This window comes from Sceloporus undulatus, chromosome 2 (assembly GCF_019175285.1).
Source record: "Sceloporus undulatus isolate JIND9_A2432 ecotype Alabama chromosome 2, SceUnd_v1.1, whole genome shotgun sequence".
Lineage (NCBI taxonomy): Eukaryota > Metazoa > Chordata > Lepidosauria > Squamata > Phrynosomatidae > Sceloporus > Sceloporus undulatus.
In genome coordinates, this window is record NC_056523.1 from 137,311,811 (window position 1) to 137,337,212 (window position 25,402).

At 40.7% G+C, this 25,402-nt stretch overlaps 1 protein-coding gene across 4 annotated transcripts in view; it reads left to right on the plus strand.

Moving 5' to 3' along the window:
* RNF157 (ring finger protein 157) overlaps positions 1 to 25,402 on the plus strand; it is a 111,116-nt gene that overhangs the window by 70,089 nt on the left and 15,625 nt on the right. For all 4 annotated transcript variants that reach the window (XM_042452678.1, XM_042452676.1, XM_042452679.1 and 1 more), the window contains exons 4-17: positions 2,661 to 2,807; positions 5,209 to 5,326; positions 6,332 to 6,398; positions 6,690 to 6,733; positions 8,330 to 8,377; positions 12,158 to 12,229; positions 13,077 to 13,236; positions 13,917 to 14,029; positions 16,722 to 16,960; positions 17,693 to 17,801; positions 18,931 to 19,042; positions 20,435 to 20,637; positions 21,180 to 21,245; positions 22,370 to 22,418. In XM_042452678.1, coding sequence (XP_042308612.1) covers positions 2,661 to 2,807; positions 5,209 to 5,326; positions 6,332 to 6,398; positions 6,690 to 6,733; positions 8,330 to 8,377; positions 12,158 to 12,229; positions 13,077 to 13,236; positions 13,917 to 14,029; positions 16,722 to 16,960; positions 17,693 to 17,801; positions 18,931 to 19,042; positions 20,435 to 20,637; positions 21,180 to 21,245; positions 22,370 to 22,418 — 1,547 coding nt within the window. The remainder of the gene's footprint in view (positions 1 to 2,660; positions 2,808 to 5,208; positions 5,327 to 6,331; positions 6,399 to 6,689; positions 6,734 to 8,329; positions 8,378 to 12,157; positions 12,230 to 13,076; positions 13,237 to 13,916; positions 14,030 to 16,721; positions 16,961 to 17,692; positions 17,802 to 18,930; positions 19,043 to 20,434; positions 20,638 to 21,179; positions 21,246 to 22,369; positions 22,419 to 25,402) is intronic.

Genomic DNA, 25,402 nt, shown 5'->3' on the forward strand with positions numbered 1-25,402 from the left:
GTCAGATGCGTTGTCAGATACTGTAATAACAATACTTCAGAGTCACAGCAGCAATGGGTCAGGAGTGATGTTTTCTGACAGGTATTGCCAAAGGTGCTATTCTCTTGCTACAATTGCAGTTTAAAACCTGCATGTGGTGAAGTCCTTAGAGAAAGTCTTGCAGTTACCATATCCTTGTTGAATAAACCTCTGGATTAGGAATCAAATAGCACCAGTATCAACATTAAATTAAGAAATGAAGGAGTACAATGGTCCCTCCACACTTGCTGGGGTTAGGGGTGAAGGCTCCCTCTGAATGCAGAAAAATCACAAATAAAAGAGAACACCCCTCTAGGAAACTTCAGGTCCTCCAGTGCAACCCTATGGTCAACATCTGCTAGAAGTTGATCATAGAACCATGCTGGAGGACCTACAAATGCCTAGAGAACTGTTTTTTTCTAGAGGCTTCTCCATCACAATTCCATGGTCAAATCCGCCAAAGTCAAAGCCACTAATGTGGAGAGCCAACTGTATTAGGAAATGAGGGAGTACATCAAGAACTATTTTACTCAAAGTAAGTCAGACTTCTGAGTCAATGTGATAAGAATTCTCCTGTTTTTATTGGCTCTCAGATAGGACAAGAAAATCAATTAACAGGGATGCTTTCAGACAGATGGCTCCTAGCACTCCCAGTCAAAACTGTTTCTGTAGCATTTCAGTCTTTCACTTAAAGGAGCAAGTTCACTGAGAAACCACCAGTGATCACTTATTGTGGTTTGGCAGGACACATGGAGAGAGAATTCTGCCTATAGCAGGGGTAGGCAACCTTTTTGACCCGGCGGCCAGGTTGCTGTCCCTCAGACAAGTGGGGGGGCCGAAGCCAATAAATAAATAAATACACAAATAAATAAATAATTTTTAAAAATAAAATAAATAAATAAACCGGGGCAAATGTAGGACAAAATTTTCAAATGGAGGACACTTTTTTTAAAAAATGGAGGACAGCAAAAAAAATTGCTGATTTTTTAACAAATGTTAATATAAATGCATGTTTCTGAGGCTTCTATAGACAATTGCCCCCCTTGGCCCCCCTTCTGCCCTTTGCTCCCCTTGCTCCTGCTTGCTCCCTCTTGCCCCCGCCGCTGCCCCCCTTTGCCCCCACTTACCCCCTTGCCTGCCACTTGCCCCCCAAAGGCCCCACGCCCTCACCATGCACCTCTCACGCGAGCGGCCAAAGGCCCCGCGCCCTTGCCATGGGCCTCTCACGCAAGGGCACGGGGCCAAAGTCCACTCGCGCGAGAGGCCCTGCTGCCGATTGCCCCGTGTCGGCGGCAATCAGCAGCAGGACCAGGCTGGGGCCGGTCCCATGGCCTCGCCGGGCTGGATCCAGCCTGCGGGCCGGGGGTTGCCGACCCCTGGCCTATAGGAAAGAAGGTTGGATGATGCTGTACTGGTTTTTTCTACACTCATGGTGGTGAACCTATGGCATGCATGCCCTCTGTGGCACACATTCTGAGGGCATGCAGAGAGACGGGAGAGCGAAGGAACTTCCCTCCCCCACCCTCCTGGGCCTTCAGCTGTCTCCAGGGAAGTCCAGCCTCCAGAAGGTAGAAGTCCTGTCCCTGAAAGTCCCTCTTCCCAGCACCAGATAATATCTGGTGCAGGAACGCTTTTGAGTTTGGTCCCTCAGTTTCTAAAAGATTCACCATCACTGTTCTACTCCATGACTGAGAATCTAGCAGGAAGTGTGTGTGTATAAGATGCCTGATGGTTAACAGGAATTTATCTAGGGAGCAGCCAATCAAATACAGGAATATAATAACAGATTCATAGAAGATTTGAGTTGGAAGGGAACGCAGGGGCCATGCAAGACTCTGCCATGCAAGAATACACATCTTAAACTCTCGTCAAAGATGTCCATCCAACCTCCATTTAAAGATCTCAGAGAGAGAGAGAGAGAGAGTTTCTTTCACACTCTGAGGAAATCTATTCCATTGTCTAATAGGTCTTTCAGTAAAAAAGTTCTTCGAAATGTTTGAATGGAATCTCTTTTATTGTAAAGATGAAATCAAGCAGTATTGATCACTGTGGATCAGATTAGTGTTTGCTAGAAACTATGTGATAGCAGACAGCCTCCCTCCACATTTATTTTTATATTTGGAAGTATGATTATTTTTAAGAAAAGAAATTCTAAAGGGACAAAGTGTCCTTGCAGTATAATGGCAATTAAAATGTACCTGCTCCTCCACTGATCAGATTATTTTATTCTTCTCATGTCATCTGCTCCTTCTTAGTCTAGTTCAGCATTCCCGGAACATCATCAAAGGGCGTGAGTGAGATTAGAAATAAAAAGTGGAACATATGCCCAAACCATTCAGAGGGTGCATTAATAGCTCAAATCTGTCTAATCTTTTAAAATAGCTTGGGACTATTTGCCCCTATGGCCTTGTGGAGATAGTACTACACTGTTACTAGAATTTTCTGGTAATTGAGATGATTATGAATCCAGTGTCATTTCCTGTCTACAGCAGTTATTTGTCCTTAGTGGAAGAAACCATTCGGTATATATATTTTAGCAGAAGAGACAGATATCAGATCAATACTTGGGCAGCTTAGTCCTTTTCATCTGTTGAAAATACTAGAACTGGATTGATTTTTACTGTTGTGTCTTGATTTAATAGATGCACAGAGGAAGTGAAGACTCCAGGTGAAGAAGTCAGCAAAGCTAAAGTCCATTACAATGTGGAGTTTACTTTTGACACAGACGCACGGGTGGCTATAACAATTTATTATCAAGCTACTGAAGAATTCCAAAATGGAGTAGTGAGGTAAATAACAGGAGAGCTGGGGCATGGGCACCATATGTATCCCATGTAATGATTTAATGTGGCTGTAGTCCAAACACACTCAACACTGCCACTGTCCTATACATATATATCCAGAGTAGAAAATGAGTCATGCCTTCTTGGTTTCACATCCATGTGCTTATTGTAATATGTGAACCTGTTTGTATACATGTACATATGCAGTCTTATCAGGGGGCTCTTTCACATAACAATATTACAGTGTTATGATTCCACTTTAACTGCTGTGGTTTCATATTTTGGAATCCTAGGATTTATAGTCTTCACTTGAGCTCTCTGGCTAACAATGCTAAATACCTCTCCCTAAATTGCAAATCCCAGGATTCTTTAGGGAGTTAAACTGGAATCATAGTACTGTAATTCTATAGTGTGACAGGGTTCAGGGTTTCTGAGGTGTGTGTCCATGTGGGTGGCAAGCCCACACTCATACCATGTTTTGATTGCTGATATTTTGCTGAACATGTAAACACTGGGAACGACACAGTACTGAGGGTGGAGGTGCCAAGCACTTTCCTATTCCCACCATCCTTGCACTGGAAGTCTGCGTGGAGGGGATTGTTTGTGCACTTTTAAAGAAAATGAAATCTCTTTCTCTTCTAGCTCTTAATGCATGGGTGGGCAACATTCGTAGACTACACTTGACCTCTCTTGTTTGTGAGCATCTGCCTGGACTGAATTTTGGGTTAAAACAGGAGAGATCATCTCTGTTTAGCATTCTAAGGAGAAAAGTATATCTAGCCCAACTGTAACTGTCAGTAGAGGGGCAATAACCTTGCCTTAGGGAAGCAACAGTATAAAAGTCCCCTTAACTTTTCCCAGTGTAATACATACTACAGGGTATATTACCTTACAGAGTGGTTAGCCTTACAGATGTAGTTGGGTTGTAACTCCCATTGACCTTTGACTAACCAGTGGTGACGAATGATGGGAAATGAAATCCGTGAAGGCTAAAGGTGTTTCTATTTTATTTCAGTTTATTTTCAAATATATAGGCAGGGCATATGTGGAGGCAAACAGTCAACCCCTCTTAATAGAAGCGGATCAATATCAGATCCCTGTAGAACAATGATCCTCTGCCTTTCATTCTCTAGGGGTTTTGGACTTCAGCTCCCAGAATCCTTGGTGACTGGCCACACCATCTGGGAGCCTTATCATATGAGAAAAGAAAGCCAGAACAGATTGGGAGAGTAGTGGCTTTCTCCATGCTTCTCTGCATGCTGTCGAAGCACTTCCTCTTTCTTCCCAAGAGTGCGGTCATAAAAGTGTGGCTTTTGTTATGCTGAAAAACGTCATTTGGCAAAAAGCACACTTTTATGACCATCTTTCTTAGGAAAGAGAACAGAAGTTCTGTAGCAGCATACAGAGAGGCAAGGAGAAAGCTGCTACTCTCCTAATCCACCTCACCTTTCTTTTCTCATGCGCTAAGGCTCTGGGACTTCTAGGAACTGTGTGTGCATAGAGAAGAAATCAGCCAGACAAAGGTTGAGAGTCCATCAGACACAGAAAGATAATTTCAAGGTGGTTTGAGCACTGACGTAGAAAGTATATATATTTTTGCTACGGCAGTACATCTGATGTTACATGTTTTTAAATTTTGCTATATTTTGGTGCTGGCCATGTGTCGTAATAATAAATTCGTTCATTTGAGCACTGGACTATGACTCTGGAGACTAGGGTTCGAATCCTCACTCGGCCATGGAAACCATTGTGTGACCTTGGGCAGATTATACTCTCTCAGCCTGAAAAGAATGCAAAGGCAAACTTCATCTGAAAAAAATCTTGCCGAGAAACCCTGTGATAGGTCCACCTTAAAGTCACAAGTCAGAAACAACTCAAGGCCACACAACGAGGAGTAGCAATTTGGACTACTGAGTCTCAGGCTCATTTCAGCCTCTGGCAAAGCAGAATTCATTCCTGACTATCTTTTGACAAGTTGCACAGAATTTGTTGTGGTATGGCTTTTGACCTGTGACAGAAGAGTGCCATCAGGCTGCAGAGGAGTGCTTCACAATACATTTTGTGGAGTAGAGGCTTTTAAAAAAACGTATCTTAAGAATTTCTACCACATGTTTCTAAGGCTTATAATAGTTAAATTATTATAATGCTTATGATAATTAAATGAACATCAACAGCATCACCTTAAAATAACAATATCAGTAAAATTTAGTAGAAGTAGACAGAGCTGATTTTAAAAAACAACATATAAAAACATGACCTGTCCTTCAGGGAGAAAGCCTTCCAGAACACAGAAGTCTTCATTATCCAGTGGAAGTTGGGGGAGGGGGGTGTCTCTGAGTTTTGTAGGTCAAACACATGTGTTGTGGCTGTTTACCCCGTGTCCTCCTCCTCCTCCTCTCTCTGTTAGTTACATCCCCAAAGACAACAGTTTACAATCTGAGACTGTCCACTACAAGAGAGGAGTGTGCCAGCAGTTCTGCCTCCCTTCCCATACTGTTGACCCCTCAGAATGGACAGAAGAAGAGGTAAGGCTTAAGCAGGTTGGGAAATGAGGCAGTGGTCATCTCAGCAAGCAAACAGACACACAGGAGCTCCTTAATAGGCCATCAAACTATTAATGCTTAGGTGCTAGAGTAGCTGGGAAGTCCTGCACAGAAGTGCAATTTTTCTTCCAAGCAGAATGCATCATAGTAATGAAGGAAATGACACACATTCACCTATTCAATTGTGATTTCTGTTGTAGCACCTCATAACTTTAGGTGTTCTGCAAAAGAAAGGATTGAGGAAATGGTCACGTTAAATCTAGTTTTGAAAGTGCTTGTGAGACATGCTCCAGAGCACCTGGGCCAGGCGAGATGGGGATAAAAAGGGAGGGAGGAAGTTTTGTTTCTTCAAAGTGTGTTGGAGAAGATGGAGCACTGACAGAAGGATGATTCTTAAGCCACGCATCCCATTTTTAAAACGTGTGTGTACTGGATTTCTCTCCCATCTTTGCAACTTTTGCACAAGTGAATTAATGTAGGAGAGAATCCAAGAGTGTATTTAATGTTTATTCTCTACCTGTTCAGATGATTGGAAGAAACTGTTACCAATCATTTATTTGTAAGGTTTATCTCCTGTTTTGTGAGCTCAAGATAGTGTACTGGGCTCCCTCCTGCCCCAGTTTTATCCCCCTAACATGCTTATGGGATTGATCAGAGAGGGACTGGCCAAAGACACTGAAGTGAATTTCCGGGAGTAACAAGAACCTGAACTATCCCACATTCCTGTTCAGTGCTGTAATTCCTGTACCCCATTGGCTCTTCATAAACCATTTGTTCTAAAGCTTGACATTGCAACACGTGTTTTCCCCATACAGTTTAAAAGCCAAATTCAGTGCTGAACTGTGCAGTTTCAAAATAGCAAGCTCTATGTCCTGATGTTTTCAGATATGGTTGCTTGGCACATGTGAATCATAGTAAAATTTCCAACTATTTAACCATTTTTCACCTTAATAATTGCCTCATTTTTTTCCTTCTTGTTTTTTATAGTTGAGCTTTGACCTGGACCGTGAAGTCTATCCCATGGTGGTTCTCGCAGTGGTAGATGAGGGAGATGGTAAGGGATGGTTTATCTTGATTTAGTATGGGTGCCCAAATAGTTTTTCTTGGAAACTGTCATGGTACTTTTGCAACATGGCTTTTGATAAGATAACCACATTCCAAGTATTCATTTGATGTCCTATTGATAACTTTAACAAACAAGTACACTCTGAAAGCTAACTGCTTTTTGCACATTTAATTAGCCTGACTTTAATCTTTGTCAACTCTAAAAACTACCCTATTGAGGAATCAGGAAAATAAGAAAATTCTTGCCCACACTCATCCTTGTTTGCTTCCTGTCTTGCAGAACATATGGGCCACTGCCATGTACTCCTGGCAACATTTGAGAAGGTGAGTGTTGTCTTCCTGCTGATCTGTTGTCCAAACTAGTTTTTGTGCCCAGCATACATGAGTCACACCTACTGAATGTGCACAAAGAATTCAGTCCAAGAGTATGGTAACATCACTGGGAAGGCTGTTGAGCTACTTGGGGAGTTGACAGGTAAGACTACTCAGAGGAAATTTCCAAGGGTCAACATGGTAGCAGTAAATTAAGAAGCACTGATATTCATCTTGACAGTCCTCATAGCAACACCCTTAAGAAGAATCCTAATACACACACAGCTGTGTTAATCCATATTGACAAAATAAGCTGAGTTGTTCTCAGTTTTGTAAATCTAATTTTTCTTGGTTGTCTGGCCACAAGAAGGCAATCCCGAAATATTTTGTGTTAAGTCAGGAATACATCGTAATTTGGTATTCTGGGAAAATCTGCCCCACTGCAGTTTAGAAGAATTACATACACTAAGCTGAAAGGGAACAGAGAAACCTGAGATGTGTGGCAGGATGTCATCATCCTTACCAGTAAAGAAGTCCTGGTATTTCAACTCTGGTAGCTCTGTCTCTGCCTCATTAATTGTGAGTATGACCGAGGATGCTCCATGTAAGTAAGGGCCTTTGCTTTAGAAACTGGTGGTCATGTCAATAGATCCATAGATTAGTCCAGATTAGATTATTTCAGGAACACAAAGTGTATTTAGAGAGGTCCACAAAATTTCATCTCAACCTCTTTAGTGGAAGGACAGAAGGAATGGATCACCTTCACTGTCCAGTAGAGCACCAGCAAAGTTAGAGGTAGTCCTTGTAGGTAGCCTGTACTGGCCAACTGAAGATTTTGTTGGCCCTACAAGATGTCAGAGAGGTGTTATTGTGTAGTGTCTTTTGTGGGGTGTGTTTGTATATGTGTGTTGTGTGCTTGCATGCACATGCCTTCAAGTCACCTGTTGACTTATGCTGACTCCATGAATTTCATAGAGTTTTCTTAAGCAAGGAACATCAGAGATGATTTTACCAGTTTCTTCCTCTAAAATATAGCCTAAAATACCTGACATTCATCCTGGTCTGACCCTGCTTAGCTTCCAAGATCAGATTAGGATTCAGTGCATTTAGGGTTTTTGGGCCATTGTGGTACCTAATCAAAAAGCATGCTGTTAAGAGTCCAGGTGGAAACAACTCCTCCCAGCTCATGACAATCCCAAATGCCTTCATTACCTTAATTAGCCTGTATGTATCCCCCAGGCAGCTGTTCACAGTTGAGTGAAGGTAAAAATATTTACAAAACCACATGGTGAAATAAATTAAACAAATTGGAGGATGCTTTGAACTTGTGAATAAAATTATCTTTGATGAGAGCTGGGGCAGAGAAGAGTGATGCTGGAGGTATAAAAATGATGGAGTTAAAGAGAATTGATTCTTAGATTTCTGAAGTGCTGAGCACAATCTGAATAGAATATGTTTCTTTTTTATTCTGTTATGCGGCATACATGTCTTTCTAAACAGATGCTGTTCAGTGAATGAATTCTGCTTCAGCACCAGTGTATTCTGTAAAGCCTCTTGACAGAGAATGATGCCAAAGTTTCTATCTCATCATTTGTGTCTTTCTCTCAGCATGCGGATGGCAGCTTTTGTGTGAAGCCCCTCAAACAGAAGCAAGTTGTGAGTGTGTGGTTTAAGAAAATTTTCATGTATATTGCTAACATGCCCTTTTTAGCTACTTCTTGTTTCCATTTGTCCCCCATCCTACCCCACCCCACCCCACCCACCCTATTCACTGCTTCCACTTTGGAGAAAATGGTAAAGTAAGGGTTGTTAAGAGTGCAACTGGGGGCAGGTTACACTGTCCAGAATATGCTGAGCTGCCACCAGTGTATTCTGGGCCTGAAACTGGCCTGAATTCCCCACATTACCTATATGCTCCGGAGCAACACCAGGTGGCTATCTACATGTCCTCCCACTGTGCCACCCATCTCCACTGCCACCGGTGCAAGTCCCTCAATGACATGGCTGGGTGCCTCGTTGTGACTTCAGAAGAAAAATTCACCTGGTGGTAGCAACACCAGGTGACACAGTGGGATGCTGTGTAAACTTGCTCCATATTTTCTGGGAAGCTCCAGAACAAAAAGTAGGTTTTTAAAAAGCATATTAAGGGAGGGATGGCCTAGATTTGCTACGGGCCTGCCCTTCCTGCATGTAGACAGTCCACAGGCAAATCAGGCCTTTGAGTCTGCCCCATTTGGACAGGATAATGTGAGGGCAGGGGGAAATGCCTGCAAATGGCCCATGTAGACATGCCCTGGGAGCATACAAACCTCTTACTACAATAGATCCACTAGTCTGTTTCTGGGCACAATTCTTAAGTGCTAGTTATCACCTATAAAGCCCTTCATGGCTTAGGTCTAGGCTATCTGGCAGACCCTTTCTCCCCATATGAGCCTACCTGGGTGGGCCCTGAGAGGCTCTTTCAGTCCCACCCCTTTCACAGGCATGACTGCTAAGGATGGGAAAGAAGGCCTTCTTGATGGTTGCTCTCAAACTCCCTTCCTGGACCTTTCTCCTTGCTGTCCTTCCACCAGTAGGCAAATACTCTTTCATTCTGACTGGCTTTTCAGCAATGAAGGTCTTCAAAGAAAGGACTTTTAAGAAGATGCTGTACTCTTAATTTTAGTTTTAAAACTTTTTAGAATGTCATTAATGACATTCTAAAAAGTTTTAAAACTAAAATTAAGAGTACAGCATCTTCTTAAAAGTCCTTTCTTTGAAGAAAGACTAAAAATAATTCTAAAAGACAGAATCCATATAGATCAAAATGGCTTTTTGCCAGGTAGACAAATAAGGGATAATCAAAGAATGGTCATAGATGTTTTGGAATACTACAACAACCATAAGGAAAAGAAAGTGGTTCTAATATTCATTGACACAGAAAAAGCGTATGATAATGTGAGATGGGATTTTATGTATGAACTTTTGAAAGTAACAGAAGTAGGAGAAAATCTGGTGGAATTGATAATGCAATTGTATAAAGAGCAAAAGGCATGTGTAGTGGTAAATGGAGAAAAATCTAAAAAAATTGACATACAAAAGGGGACAAGGCAAGGATGTCCGCTGTCCCCTTTATTATTTATTCTGATAATGAAAGTTCTGTTACAAAATATAAGACAAAATGAAAAAATACAAGGTGTGAAAATAAAAGATCAGATGTATAAAGTAAAAGCATATGCAGACAATGTGGTGGTCTTCATAGAAGACTCACTATGTGGCGTAAAGGAATTAAAAAACGTACTACAGGAATTCGGGGAAGTAGCCTGACTTAAGATTAACGTAGAGAAAACAGCAATGATTGTTAAAAAGATGACAAAAAAAAAAAAAAGAAGAGAGTGAACTGGAAGAAATATCAGGATTTAAGACACAGAATAAAGTAAACTATTTGGGAATCTGGATAACAAAGAGAGTCAGAGATCTGTTTGATAATAATTATAAGAAAAAATGGAAGGAAATAAAAACAGATCTGGGTAGATGGACTAGATTATGACTATCACTGTTTGGGAGAATGGCTGTTATAAAAATGAATGTGCTCCCGAAATTTTTGTTTATGTTTCAAAGTGTTCCTATTATTAGTAATGACAAATGTTTTAATGAATGGAGAAAAGAGTTGGCCAAATTCATCTGGGCCGGCAGAAAGGCGAGGATAAAATGGAAGAGTATGATTGATGATAGAAGTAGAGGCGGCTTGGGTGTAACTGATCTGGAAAAATATTACTATGCATGTGGGATGCTAGAGGACTGGATCTGTTTGGAAAATGAAAGGGTATTAAATCTAGAAGGTCATAGTATAAGTTTGGCTGGCATGCATACCTAATATATAAGAAATGAAAGGTGGACAAGGAATTTAAGAATCATGTGGTAAGAAAAGGGCTGTTGAAAATCTGGGAATATGTTAAGAAAATTTTTTATGGCAAGATACCATTGTGGACCACAAGAAGCCCATTTTGGCAGATTTAAAAGAACAAAAGAACAATGGTTAACATATGAGCAAATTGTGGAAGAAGGTGATAAAGCAACTTTAAAACTAAAATCTAGAGAGAGGTTAGAGAGGGAAAAGATAAAAATAGAATGGTTTCCATATAAACAATTGGAAGAAAGATTAAAAATGGATTTGTTGCAGGAGGGAATAGAAAAAACTAAAAACGAAATGGGTAAAATAATTTTGGAAAAGAGAAAAAAAAAAGAAAATCTCAAAATACTATGGGGAATTACTAAAACAGGACCTAGAACAAGAATGTATAGAAGAAAATATGATAAAATGGAGCCAAATCATCCAACATAATATAAATCTAGAAGATTGGGAAAGGTCGTGGAAGAAAACCAATAAGTTTACTTTGGCACAAAACTTAAAAGAGAACTATTATAAAATATTTTATATGTGGCATTTAACGCCATCTAAATTATCAAAAATTTATAACAATGTAAATAAGTTATGTTGGAAGTGTAAAAAAACAGAAGGATCCTACTGCCACATGTGGTGGACCTGCAAGAAAGCAAAGCAATTTTGGAAAAAGATACATGTGACAATTATAGAGATGCTAGGAAAATCCTACCAAATAAATCCAGAACTATACTTGTTAAATATCACAAACAGACTAGGAACAGATTTGGAGAAGAAATATTCAACATTAATATTGTATATGATTACAACAGCCAGAATACTGTATGCACAAAAGTGGAAATCAACCCAAATTCCTACAATACAGGAGTGGTTTGATAAATTGGTAGATATGAGACACGAATAAGCTGTCGAGAAAGTTAAAAGGAAGGAAAGAGGACAATGAAGATGGAGAAGATGGATGGACGTTAGTAATGGACTATTGGAAAAAGATCATAGAAGACCAAAATGAGGAAGCTAATTAATGACATATAAAGATAGAAGAAAAGACAAGAAGAGAATATATATAAATAGACATATAAAAAGGGAGAGAAGTATAGGTTGGAAAAGAAAAAGAAGAATATGTTATAGAGGTGGAAATGGAAATTGTAAAAGAAATATATGTATAAGAAGGATGGGGGAGGGGGGTCTGTGGTTTGTATATGTATGTATATGCATGTATGTTTTACAATAATAATAATAATAATAATAATAATAATAATAATAATAAAGAATGTCATTTTAAATTGGCCATTTTAAATTGTTTTTAGTGTCATCAATAGTTTACACTTTTTTATACAGCATGCAAATAGTTTACACAGTGTGGGATGGTGTACCTGTGTCTTTTTTTGATGAACTGAAGGAGACTGTTACCCTTTGAATGTGGAATGACAAGATAGAAAGAGGGAAGGAAGCTTTTCCCCAGGTAGACTGTCGGTAGTTGTTCCTGGAGGCATTTTCAGTTCTTACTTTCTCCTATGAATTTTGTGATGCTACCTTTTTTCCTCCCCTCCTAGGTGGATGGAGTGAGTTACCTGCTCCAGGAGATCTATGGTATAGAAAACAAATATAACACACAGGATTCCAAGGTAAGAATGTGGAGATGAAGATGCAAGGCATTTAAATGTTGCATACAAATGTGACCACCTGGATTTGATTTTGTAATGTAAATATGTGAAGTAGAAATGCTGAAATATGTATATAGAATGGATGTGTGTGTGTGTGTTTGTGCATTTGCACATGTGTGTATGCACAAACACTTTTGTATGTTGCACTATAAGATATCAATAAGCGTACACACACAGTCATTTCTCTATTTCTGTGTATGTGAAAACATATATGAGCCATTGGCAACTTCCAGGGGCTAAGCTCCAACTCTCTGTCTCCCAAAATATCCCCAAAGTTTTCCACCCCAAAGTTTTTCACCCCAAAATGGTTAATAGCACCCTCTGAGGTTTCCAAAATGTGTGATTAGCTATTTTGTCACACTCTTGTGCTACCCTTACCTGATTTAGTTCTATATAAGCTTTTTTTCAAAACTGGAATTGATTGTGCAGCACAGCTCAGGTCTAAAATAGGCATCCACCCCTAAAAATGGGATGAAATGGCTCACTGTTCATTCCAGAGGTTTTGAGAGGGCATACCTAAACAGTTGAAAAAAAATTGAAAGGTTAGGGTGATTGTGAGAACACTTGGAGAACCACATAGATAGCCTTGAGGAGCTGTGTCATTTTATACTTGCCAAAAATGAATAATGACAGGAAAAAAATTCATATCAAGTTGGTTACTGCTTAGATTTTATTATTTTTCCTCTTTGAGTGTTATATAAACCTGTCCTAAACAGTTCTCTCACTCATTCACGCTCATTATGGATGTCCCTTCCCACTCAGCCATGATCCCAAAAAAGGCTGCTTTCTGCTTTCCTCTTCTGGTCAGGTGGCAGAGGATGAGGTGAGTGACAACAGTGCAGAGTGTGTGGTCTGCCTCTCGGATGTACGGGATACCTTGATCTTACCTTGCCGCCATCTTTGCCTCTGCAATACTTGTGCTGATACTCTGCGTTACCAAGCCAACAACTGCCCCATCTGCAGACTGCGTAAGTTCCCCTGCACACTCCTACATCTAGATGTGGGGTTAAAGTAAGTAGCCTTCACCCTGTGGAGGGCAAATAACTGATCCTTCTTAATCTTTTCATGTAGGGAAATGAACTTTACACATGCAGGTCGAGTATCCCTTATATGGAAATCCAAAATACTAAAAAATCCAACATTGTCTGCATGAGTTGCTGAGATATTGACACCTTTGCTTTCTGATGGTTTAATATACGCAGTCTTTGTTTCATGCTCAAAATTATTTGAAATAGTGTGTATAAAATTATTTTCAGGCTATGTATAGACAGTGTATACAAAACATAAATAAATTTCTTGTTTAGACTTGGATCCTTGGAACAAATGTTCCAGAATCTAAGACACTTCTGTTTCCTAGCATGTTGAAAGGGAGACTCATCCTGTATTCTGTGCTCAAAGGTGAAAGAGCTGCACTTGGTCGGTTGGTTGGAGCATTGAGAACTCTTGCCAGTCCTTACAGAATATTGCTTCTTTGTGTGTGTTAGCTTTTGATGACTGTGGTCATAGCCACCTATAGCACAACGTGTTTGTCAGAAGATACCTTTGAGAATAACCTCTGTCCTCTTTAGTATTTGTGACTTTGGGTTTTTTGAAAGCTGCTCATTTTCTTTCCCCTCCTGCTTCTCCCACACCCATCCCCCCCCTGCAGCATTCCGGGCCTTGCTACAGATCAGAGCCATGAGGAAAAAGCTTGGACCCCTTTCGCCAACCAGCTTCAACCCCATCATCGCCTCCCAAACATCAGACTCAGAGGAGCACTCGGTTAGTATTTGACACACATACAGACACACACATTCTCCCTTACACACACACACACACACACACACACACACCACCATCATCTTTGTTGAACTGGTTTTCTGTGTTGCAGACTGCACTGTTGTAGAAACATTGAGCACAAGGAGACACTTGCTTTTAACTACCAGGCTTCAAAAGCTTTCCTCTTGTACAGTGGCATGGAGGCTGTTATGGGTCAGTTGTGCAAACTGAAGAATGTGGGGTGAAGTGTTACTGACTGTTGTTGGTCAATCAAATCACAGTCAGGAAGTCGAGGTTTTGTAAAAACATACTGACAAATTTTTAAGACAGGTCAAAGGCAATTCACATTTTATGTACCAAAGAGGCTTACTATATTGGCAAAATGTGAATGAAGGACTGTGTTGTTTGTAAATATGAGTTGGGCAACTGCCCATGTTCCTCAGTGTATATCCACAGTGTTCTTATGAATGTATTCACTGGAAAGGGAAGAGGACTTATTTTGATACCTTGTCTTGCATGAAGGAGAAGCAAACTGAATGAATGTGCCATCTTGCTTGAAAAAATTATATTAGAGTGAAAGAGGGACTATGTAATAATAATGTTATTCAGAAATGAAAAATATTTTACACAGTTATTGGCAAATAAGACTAGTACTCTACAAATATGGTTTGTACATATAAAGTGTTGGAACAGTTCAATTTCTTCTGCGTATTTTTGCGATCAAGCAGTGTATTTTATTTTTGAAATGTACTGACAATGTATATCTTACTTTATTTTTAAAAATGCTGTTTGTGTGTCCATGTACACAACTGCACCAAAGTGAGAAAGAACTATACTTGAGTGAGAAAGAATTGCCTCAAGGTTATAGTGGGCTGAGAGATAATATACAAATGCTCAACATACATATATAATAAAAAAGTTAAGAGCAGTTGACTATCGTTCTTTCAAATAGCTCTGGAACTGTGATAGTCTCAGCTAAAACCTTGCAGATAAAGGCTATGTCAGCCAGAGGAATTGCAGATCTGGAAAACATCTGGGTAGTGGAGGCCTTTATTTCATTATTTATTTAAGAACATTTATACCTCCCACTTCAGCCAAAAGGGCTGTCAGAGCAATTTACAAATTGTTAATTTGACAGCTCCCTGCTCTCAGGCTTACAGTCTAAATAAGACATGACACACAAGGAAAAGGGGATGTCAATGAGAGAGCGGACTAAGTCTAGAAGATGTTGGCTGCTTTTCTCTCCTTCAGCGGCCATGGCAGTGGCAACTGGGATGGAGGCCTTTGAGGGTCTACATCAGGAATGGGGACTCTGTAGGCCTTCAGTGTTGGACTGCATCTTTCCTCACTCTTACCTATACTGGCTAAGGCTGTTGTTGCTTGTGCTCTACAGAAATCTAGTCAGTCTCATCAGCACCTTTCTAGTGTATCCTGAGAATTTAGTCTAGATCTTGTATCAATCCAGTGTAGAACAGGGCTTTCCTAGGTATCTTGGGTTCACTTCTCACAAAGAACTGAGGACATTGTTTGGACAATATTGTATCAGCCTGCAGAAAGAATATAGCATTATTGTGTTTCTAAATGTACAGACTGATTTTTAAACAGTTCTGAGTTTAGAAAAGTAGATATCAGGGAGAAAAAATCAAGCTTTCTGTCCTCAGATGTGATAATTTTGTGTGTGCATAGATATAATCTGCTCCCTCCCCACCACATACACACATATGTGGAAATAATAGTATATGCAAATCCCATACATATACAGACTGAGAAGATACAACCTGAACAAATATTCTGCTTCATCTGCAGCATGAATGAACTCATTGGTCATATTTATCACAGCAGCGTGCACTTTAACCTCATGATGGTGGAGGTTTGTCTGCATTATTGCAGGTTGTGCCTTTCAGCAAGGAAGAATGGTCAAGACTGGCTGGGATATCTGAGATAGGTCTGCCTCACATCATGCAAGAGGAGGACCTCTTGGAAGAGTTCTGGGCCACTGAGAGAGCTCAAATCCTGTGTGATCACCTAAATTCCTGGAAATGTCATAGTGGCGGATCAGGAATCATCACAAGTTGGGGAATTTTACCATTGCCTGCCTGAACACACTGCTAGGCCTGGGGCAGGAAGGCTAAGAACCAGCTGCACTCACAGCAGAAACACACACAACAGCATTTTGTGTGTTATTTGTGGGCTGTGTGTTCACCCAATACCCCAAATTAGACACTTTTGGCATCCCATTGAATGCTCATATAGGACAAACTTTCTAGAGTATGGACACCTGGCAATGCTAGTCTGAGATTATTTCCACCAACTTCCATTCCCACCAGCCCAGTTTCTCTCTTTCTCTCTGTGTTTGTAGGGCTGTGCTTTCGTACCTTGCATGGCTCTGGCACTCAATGATGTTTGTGTGCTGTTTTGCAATAATTCATCTTCAGTTTCTTTTTGTGCTCTATAAAACAAACCCAGCCAATCTAGTCTAAAGTAAAATGTACAAAGTAAGCCATTTTATGTGCAACGAGTGGTTTTTTTGACTATATAAGGTTCTCAGTGATATCAGTTTCTCTCCTTTGTGTACGTCAGGTTACTTTGGAAGGTGGCTGGGGCATTTTGTTTTTGTCCTGATCTCCTCTTTTTAAAAAATATCCCTGATGCTATGTGAAGTGTCTTTCTCATACCGATCTCTGGTTCCTCTTAGTCTTCAGAGAACATCCCTCCTGGCTATGAGGTGGTCTCCCTCCTGGAAGCCCTTAATGGGCCTCTTGCTCCATCTCCAGCAGCCCTTCCACTCCATGTGCCTGGAGACAGCCATATGTCGGGCATCCTGCCTTCCTACGGGAGTGATGGCCATTTGCCTCCTGTACGGACTCTGTCTCCCCTTGAACGTTTGTCAGATTGTGGCAGCCAAGGACTTAAGCTGAAGAAGAGCTTATCTAAGTAAGTGGCCTGAGGGATCCTCCTCCTTGCACTGCACTGGCTATCCTGCAAAGTCGGGTGGCTGGTATCTTTGTGTTCTGTCCTTCTTGTAACTGTCTTTTTGATATATCTAGCTCAGGAGTGGGAAATTAGCAAGAGTTGGGGTGTGACCATATTGACACCAACCACACTCACTAAGGGACTGCATCCCCTCTCTTGCTAGTCTACAAACTGCATAGTGTCCACTCCTAATCTGGCTAGTTGGAAATGGATACTTAGTTTATCTTTCATGGCTTGTAAGATCTTAGGGAGTTGGGGATGTTTAGCCTGGAGAAGAGACAGTTAAGAGGTGACATGATAGCCCTGTTTAAGTATTTGAAGGGGTGTCATATTGAGGATGGAGCAAGCTTGTTTTCTGATGCTCCAGAGAACAGGACCTGGAACAATGGATGCAAGCTACAGAAAAAAGGATTCCACCTAAACATTAGGAAGAACTTCCTGACAGTAAGAGCTGTTTGATAGTGGAACATACTCCCTTGGAGTGTAGTGGAGTCTCCTTTGGAGGTTTTTAAGCACAGGCTGGATGGCCATCTGTTTGGTATGCTTTGTGAATTCCTGCATGGCGGGGGTGGGGGTTAGACTGGATGGTCCTTGTGGTCTCTTCCAACTCTATGATTCTATATAGCCTTTTAATCCTCCTCTTTCCTTTGTGCTAAAATGAGGTCACCATCAGGTTGTTTTGTCTTTCTCCAGGTCCATATCCCAGAATTCCTCGGTGCTACATGAAGAAGAAGATGAGAAGACCTGCAGTGAATCTGAGATCAGAATTTCTAGGAGGAAGTCTCCTCATCCTCAGGAAGAGGTGATTGTTTGAAATGTCTCAGGTCCTCTGTTTAAACACTGCTGCTTTTCTTTCTTGCAAATATTTGCCTGGAACACATAGCAGGAGGGATTAATTCTCCATCTTTCAGAGTTCCTAGGATTTGAACCATGGCAGGTAGAGATGCTGGCAAACATATCTCAAGTCACACTTGGGAAAGAGCTTCAGGGCCTTGTGAATGTGTGTATGTATGTATGAATAAATGAGTTATATTTTGCCTTTTTCTCAAAGTAACTAAGGAACTAAGAAGAGAAGTGATCTTTACATACCTTGGAATTCTTCCCAGGTTCAGATGAAAATCCAGAGACCTAGGCTAGGTTGCATCCACTCTGCAGAAATAATCCAGTTTAACAGCACTATAACTGCCATGGCTCAATTCTATGAGAGTTGTAGTTTCATGCGACATCTAGCCTTCTATGTGAGAGAGCTCTGGTACTACAACAAACTACAGTCCCCAGAATTCCATAACAGTGAGCCATTTAAAGTGAGGCCAGACTGGATTATTTTTGCAGTATGGATGCTGCCTAAGACAAATGGGTGGTTTCTCTGCTTACCAAAGGCTTTGCTGACCCAGGTGAGGATGAGCAAAACCTTTGGTCCTAAATAGATGGTCCAGAACTCCATCAGGCTGCGTTGAGGGCATGGTGTTTAGATACCATATGTCCCAAACACAGCCTGTAGCTGCCCTGATGCCACTCTAAACGAAAAGGAGCGGGAAAAACTTCTCCTTTTCAGTTTGAAACAGCGGCAGTGGGCCAGATTGGGGCTGTACATGTGTGGTTGCCACAATCTGCCTTTTTTGGCCCCTAGTCAACTGAGAATCTTGGAGGCTTAGGCAGCTGACAGCACTTTTGCTGCCAAAATCCCACAGGCCTCTTCACATTGGTTGTGCCCAGTGTTACAGAACTATGCATTGGATAGGACCAATTTTAAAAGGCCTTGGATTGCCTTTGATAAATGATCCACGTTATTTTTCTTTTCTTTTCTTTTTTGTCCCCTAGAATATCTCAGCTATTCCTGTCTTTACTTGAGAGAAGCTTGGGAGAGCTCACCTACCTTTAATGATAATAGTGACTTCCTTGGAAATAACAACTTTTCCCATGTTCTGCAGGAATGTGGTGTGACACCAGAGAGTGAAAACCTCACCTTATCTTCTTCAGGAGCAATAGACCAGTCTTCATGTACAGGGACACCTCTGTCCTCTACTATCTCTTCCCCAGAAGGTACAACAGGAAAGATTATTTACCTTGATTCTTGGGGCACATCACTATAACACTCATAGCCAAACATATTTAAGGTTTACCTCAATCCTATACTCCTGTACTTTATCATATTTCTGAACTCCTTGATGGAGAAGGGTCATATAGGCTGAATATACAGAGTGAGATGCCCCACTCCTTCAACCTCTCCTCATGTATTTTGTTTTCCATACTTCTTATCCTCTTTGAACTTGTCTATATCCTTGTTAAAATGAGGTGGCCAGAACTGAATGCAGTACTCCAGATGAGGTCAGACTAATGCAGAATATAGTGGGGCTATTTTTTCCCTTGACTTGGAAACTATGCTACTATTAATACAGGCTAAAATAGCATTCACCTTTTTTGCTGCAGCATCACACTGCTGGCTCATGTTCAACTTGTGATTAACAATAATCCCAAGGTCTTTTTTGCAGGTAGTACTGGTGAGCCATACATTCCCCATCCTATACCTGTGCATTTAGTTTTTGTGGCCTAACTGTAGAATTTTGCATTTGTCACTATTGAATTTCATTTTATTGATTTTTGACTAATTTTCTAGTTTATCTAGGTCCTTGTTAACTATCTAGGTCCTTGTTAATTGTACCTATCTTCCAATGTGTTATGTTAGCCCACCCCTCTGAGTTTTGTGTCATCTGAAATTCTGATGAGGATTTCCTCCATCCTGCCATTTAAGTCATTGGTTAAACTGTTGAAGAGCAATGGCCCTATGATAGAACTCTGAGGCATTCCACTTAAGACAGTTTGAAGGACAGTCATTGATGACAACTCCTTGGGCTCCATTCTACAACCAATTATGGATCCATCTGACAGTGTTCTCATCTATTTCACATTTAATCAGTTTGCTAATCAAATTTAGACTGCACAGGTGGGACAGATGCATGTCCAGTGTGTAGCTTGGTTCCAAAAATTGTTTTGCAGATGTGCTGCCTTGGTTTCCTGTTTTTCTAGAAATTAGCTGACAGTCAGCCATGCTGTTGCTGAAGGTTGGGAAGCAGTCAAACAGAAACAGGTTTATCAGTAGTTCCCCCCACACCCCTTTGAAGGCACTCTTCACAAACTGCCCCAAGACAAGTTACTAGGAACTGGGTGTGATATTAAAGCAACAAGAAGTGGGGGCATGGGAAAATCAAGCAGGAAAAAAAAACAAACAAATTGAAGCACAACAGAGTGAGGAATTTACTTGCTCAAAACCAAAGGCTTGGTTTGGATCTGAGAAGCTCTTAAAAGTTTGTCCTACCATCCCAGCTACATGAAGCCAAAGAAAAACACAACTAGCAACAACCAACCCAGAGTGTCGCTTGTTGATGTCCTGCCTCCCTGACCGTGTCTTGCCTCCACCTTCCCCTCTTTCCTTAGATCCTGCTAGCAGCAGTCTGGCGCAGTCAGTCATGTCCATGGCCTCCTCCCAAAGCCAGCACTCTGAGATCAGCACTGACACCATGTCTTCCATGTCAGGCTCCTATGTAGCTCCCGGAACCGAAGAGGAGGAGGAAGAAGAAGAGGAAGGAGACATAGTCCCATCCCCTGCTGCTGCCAGTGGGGTACCTTCAGAAGGAGATGTAAGTATGGTAAACCAATAAGATAGTCAAGGTACATGTGGCAGAAATTGTGGGATTTGAGGACTGGAGGGTAAGAATTCACATCTTCAGTGAAAACCATGATTGTCCACAGGTAAGGTTGATAACCTGGGCCATCAGACTTCATATGGTCCTTGATGTATCCCTACCCATCATTGACTTTCAAAATATAAATGAAACTATGTTGGTGTCTGTTGGCTGGAACCCAATAGTTTTGTGACATATCCAAAATCCAAGATGTCAAAAACTGGGACTGTAGCAACAAGGATATTGGATGTAGCCAAGCATGCATTGCTTTCCATTAACAAAACTTGAGCCAGTGTTGCCCAGGCAAACTTGCCATCTATGTCTTGTTGATTGCTCCTTGAGAGGAGATGTAAAAAGCAAGTGAGATAAGCAGAACTTCTGGGCATGTATTGTGTTGGTGTTAATATCTCTGATGTGGAGTGCAATATCACTTTAACCCATCTCTACAGGAAATTTATCAGTAAGTCTCAGCTTTCCCCCTCTTTCTCTTCTCTTAGTCAACCCCTGTTGAATCTCCAGATGCAAACTTCGTCAGTATCTCAGCAGAGGAGCGAGATGCAGAGGTAAAGCTCCATGTCTGGAAAAGCTGGTTTTGGACATGGGCTCTCAATTGAACTGGTCACTCGCAAGGGCAATATTACAAAATTTTGTACAAAGTGTTGTTTTCGGGCCCAAATATGAAGGTGGCATGGATTTCTCTGACATCAGCGAAAGCCAAGTGGTGAAAGAAAACACTAGTCAAAATATCTCACCGGTTGGGTGGGTCAGAGCTCAGGAAAGGACTTTTTAAACTAGTTCCCAGAATCCTTCAGCCAGCATGGGAGTTGCAGTCCAAAATGTAGTGTTTTTCTTTTAACTTTAGGATAGCTAGGGATAATTAAACAGCAATCAACAAGAAACAGGATCCTAGATGGATCATGTGATGAAGGAGGAGTGAATGTAGGAACTGGGAATCGTTCAGGGAAATAGTTTGTAGTTCAAAACAATGTGGTACAAGAAATATTGTGAATCAGTAAGGAATAGCTTGACTCAAAAAATCTAAGTAATATTGAGCTTATTCTCTAGGTTCCCATTTCCTATTGCCCAGCTAGAACAGCGCAGTGATAGAGCTTCCAAATCTGGGAACTGTCAATCTGAAATTCAAGGACCGTAAGCATTAGGAATAGCTTTCTGATGATTAAAGTACCATTCCATTAGGTTTCTTAGAGTGTCTCCACCTTGTTCGTTTAACCAAGGCTACATCCAGAGCTGTTTCTGATTGACCTTTCCACTGTATTCCTTCCTCCTCCTTACTGAGTGCTAGAAGTGTGTGTGTGTGTGTGTGTGTGTGTGCGTGTGCAAGTACAGATTGTGATACAAATGACCACGATTTAATCCTGAGATAGAAATTCAGGATGTGCTATGCAAATTGTTTGGCTGGCAGAGGAACACTCAGACACGTAATCTTCCACCTATATTCTGAAGTAATATAGGCTAACAGCATCTGCACCACACAACAATGCTCTTACATGTTTTAGCTTTGTATGTTGTTTATGGCAGGTTCTTGCAGGGAAAAGACATAGGAAGTAGCTCTCCTAGTGCTTCGTGAAGGAGAGCCCTCAAATCCAATAAAATGGTTTCAGTCTTCCTCTATGTTTGGCAAGTCCCTTTATTTTTAATGTTCACACTTTCTTATCTTTTGTGGCAGGGGAATGATGTCATGGAAGAAGAGGATGACTCTCCCACCCAGGAAGATGGTAACAGAGCAATGGATCGTTACTCCTTCTCCCATGTTTGTTTGAAATCCATATCTAGCTGGCAGCATTCACAATGGACAACAGGGAAGAATAAAGCTTCTCTGTCAGATATATTCTTGGGTAAAATGAGCATTCAGTTTAAACTGAATGCTCATGTATTAGGAGGGGATGGAAGGGTCTCTTATTTGATATATAAGCTAGAAACTGAAGTTATGATTACAAGCAGAACTTTACTATGAAGGGATTTGACAGATTTTCCAAAACATTTTCACTAGTATGTTTCACTGCCAAAAAGCTGGGGTGAACTTTCACTTTATCTGCATTCAGTCACAAAGAAAAAAAGTGGAAAGGGCTATTTCCCCCTCAAAAATATGGACTACAGAGTTTATTATATTTAAAAAGAATGGATATTCTTTGTCCTTTTCTCCTTCTTCAATCTCATTCATTTCAAGAAGAGAATTTGGTCAAGTAAAGATCCACCCCAAGTTATTTAGATTCATTTTCTCTTGAAATTTAATGGATAGCAGTCATTTAAAAGGCAGTTCACTTGGGGAGTTCAATGTTGGTAAGGTTTAGGCATGTTTAGGCATCTGTAGTAATTGTTCAGATTCTGTGGGCACATGGATGAAGAACACATCATAGGTTTCTTCACCAATGATGAAGTGCCCCTCATTTATTGCTAGGGGTCTTTGGTCCTGTACAACTTTGGTTCAAGATTATAGTTTTTTGTAGGGGACTTCACATTGGTTCAAGATTGTCTGAAAGTTCTCTCATACTGGTGCTTCCTCTCCTTCTTATGTATTACAAAGTCAGTAAAATTTTCCACTTCATAGAAGCTCCTCGTGAGACCTTTAAATCCACTAAGGATAGGCAGGTCACACCCCACTGAGAGTTCTTGATAGACTTGTGGACTTTCTTATGACCCTGAGAATCTCAGGCTTCACTTTTGGAAGTAAACATGAGTTCCTTGTGCTCAGTAAAAAGCAGGCAACTGTGGACATAGGTTAAGAAGATGCTTACTAAGTGCAAAATTAAAAGTCAAACTCATACATATATTGTGATTTAAGAAGGTGGCATCCATAAAGCGTATGCAGATCACTGGCAAATGAAACCTGATAATTAGGGGCAGGTTTCTGCGTCTGGATAATATTGTCACAATGGCACTTAGGGATTGATCAAGATGCTTAATGAGGAGCTGCTTCATGCTGCTGCTTTCTTTTGTATGTAACCAAACCAGCAGCAGGAGTGGAACAGATTTACCAGTAACAGGCAAAGCAGATTGTAAGTTCTCTGAGTTTTTTGACATGCCACCTGTTTGTGACAGACCATGGCATTTTTTCCTTTTCTCACTTTTTTTTTACACACCCTTTATAACCAGCTACTAGGTATCTCACTCATTTTGTAAATAAAACTGTATATGGCAGTATTCAAGAAGCCATGATTACTTTTCTGTGGGCCAACAGATTACACCATTCCTTTTCTTGCTCCCTGCACCTCTGCCTTCCCTGCCCAGAGCTTCTGCTTTGGTGCTTTCTGCGCTTCTGAGGTTCCAGCAGGCTTGCATGCTTGCTTCCAACAACCATCATGCAACATAGATTCACCAGCCCGCTCCACTAATGAGTTAAGCCAGAGTCCTCTGCCATGTCTTAGTTTTGCTTTTTGATGGTTGATGAAACAGTCTTGATTTTCTAACCCATAAATATTTATCTTGACAGCCAAAATAGTGGAATAGCTTTTTTTTTAAATGAGACAAGGGAAGGACATTCTTATTTAGAGGTCCCGGCTTAGCTGTTTTTACAGTGCACAATTATAGTGCTATAATTCCATGTCTAACTGCCATGGTTGCTCCCTATAGAATCCTCCTGGGATTTGTAATTTTGTTAGAGGCACCAGAGGAGCTCTCTGGCTGAGAGGTCTTAAGTAACTTTCCTAAACTGTCAGTCCCATGATTCTGTAGCATGAAACCATGGCAGTTAAAGTTGAATCATAGCACAGTAATTGTGTGATTTGAATGGGTCCCTGATGTTCTTGCAAGGCTTTTTGTGTGTGTGTGTGTGGTCTTGCACTAGTTCTTGTGCGTTCTTGCAGTTCACAGCAAAGGATGAAAGCAGGACAGGCTGGATAGTATGCATGTTTTATTAAGTAAAAAGATCACCTAAAACATTAATATTATAATACTTTTCTTCTTGTACTTCAAAAGGAAGTTGTTAAAGAGGGGAGCTACTCTTCCTCACCAAATTAGTTTTGTTGTTGTTGTTGTAGAAATCAATATAAAGATTTGCTATTGCAAAGTCTTTGTTTACTCTTTTGAGATCAGAATAGCAACATTTCTTTTTCACATCCTAAAACTTAATTATATGTATGTATCAATCCCTCCCCCCTTTGAAAAACTGCTTAGTTTAAATTTCATCTGGAATATTATAATGAAAAACAAGTTGGCAAGATTATGTCTCTTTCACACCACACAATTTTAACACTTTAACTGCCATGGCTGCATCCTGTGGAATCCTAGGTTGAAGGAGGGGACTTTACAATCCACATCCAGAGAATGTTTATGCCCCAGGAAACTACAAATCCCCAAATTCCTTGGATATGTTTAAGTGGTATCAAACACTATAATTGTTTAATGTGAAAGATATTTTAGTTTTATTCCAGTGTAACTCTCACGGCCTTCCACAACGAATCTTGAAAAATATAGTTTTTTGTGAAGGTGATGAGTATTCTGTTAGAAATCCATATCTGCTCCTCAAAGAACTACCATTTCCCAGGGCTGCCTGAAGAGAGTGGTATGCCCAGTGGGAGGTATCCTTCCACTGGCAAGTCAATAATGCTTTTTATCATGTTATTACCTTACTCTTTTGTAAATTTCTGTTGTATTACCCTTGCTGGGAAAATAACAGTTTATTGGGCTTTTACAGTAGAAAATGTATGGTGAGTGTTTTTTGTTTGTGTGTGTGTAAGTATTGATTTTACATCATCCACGG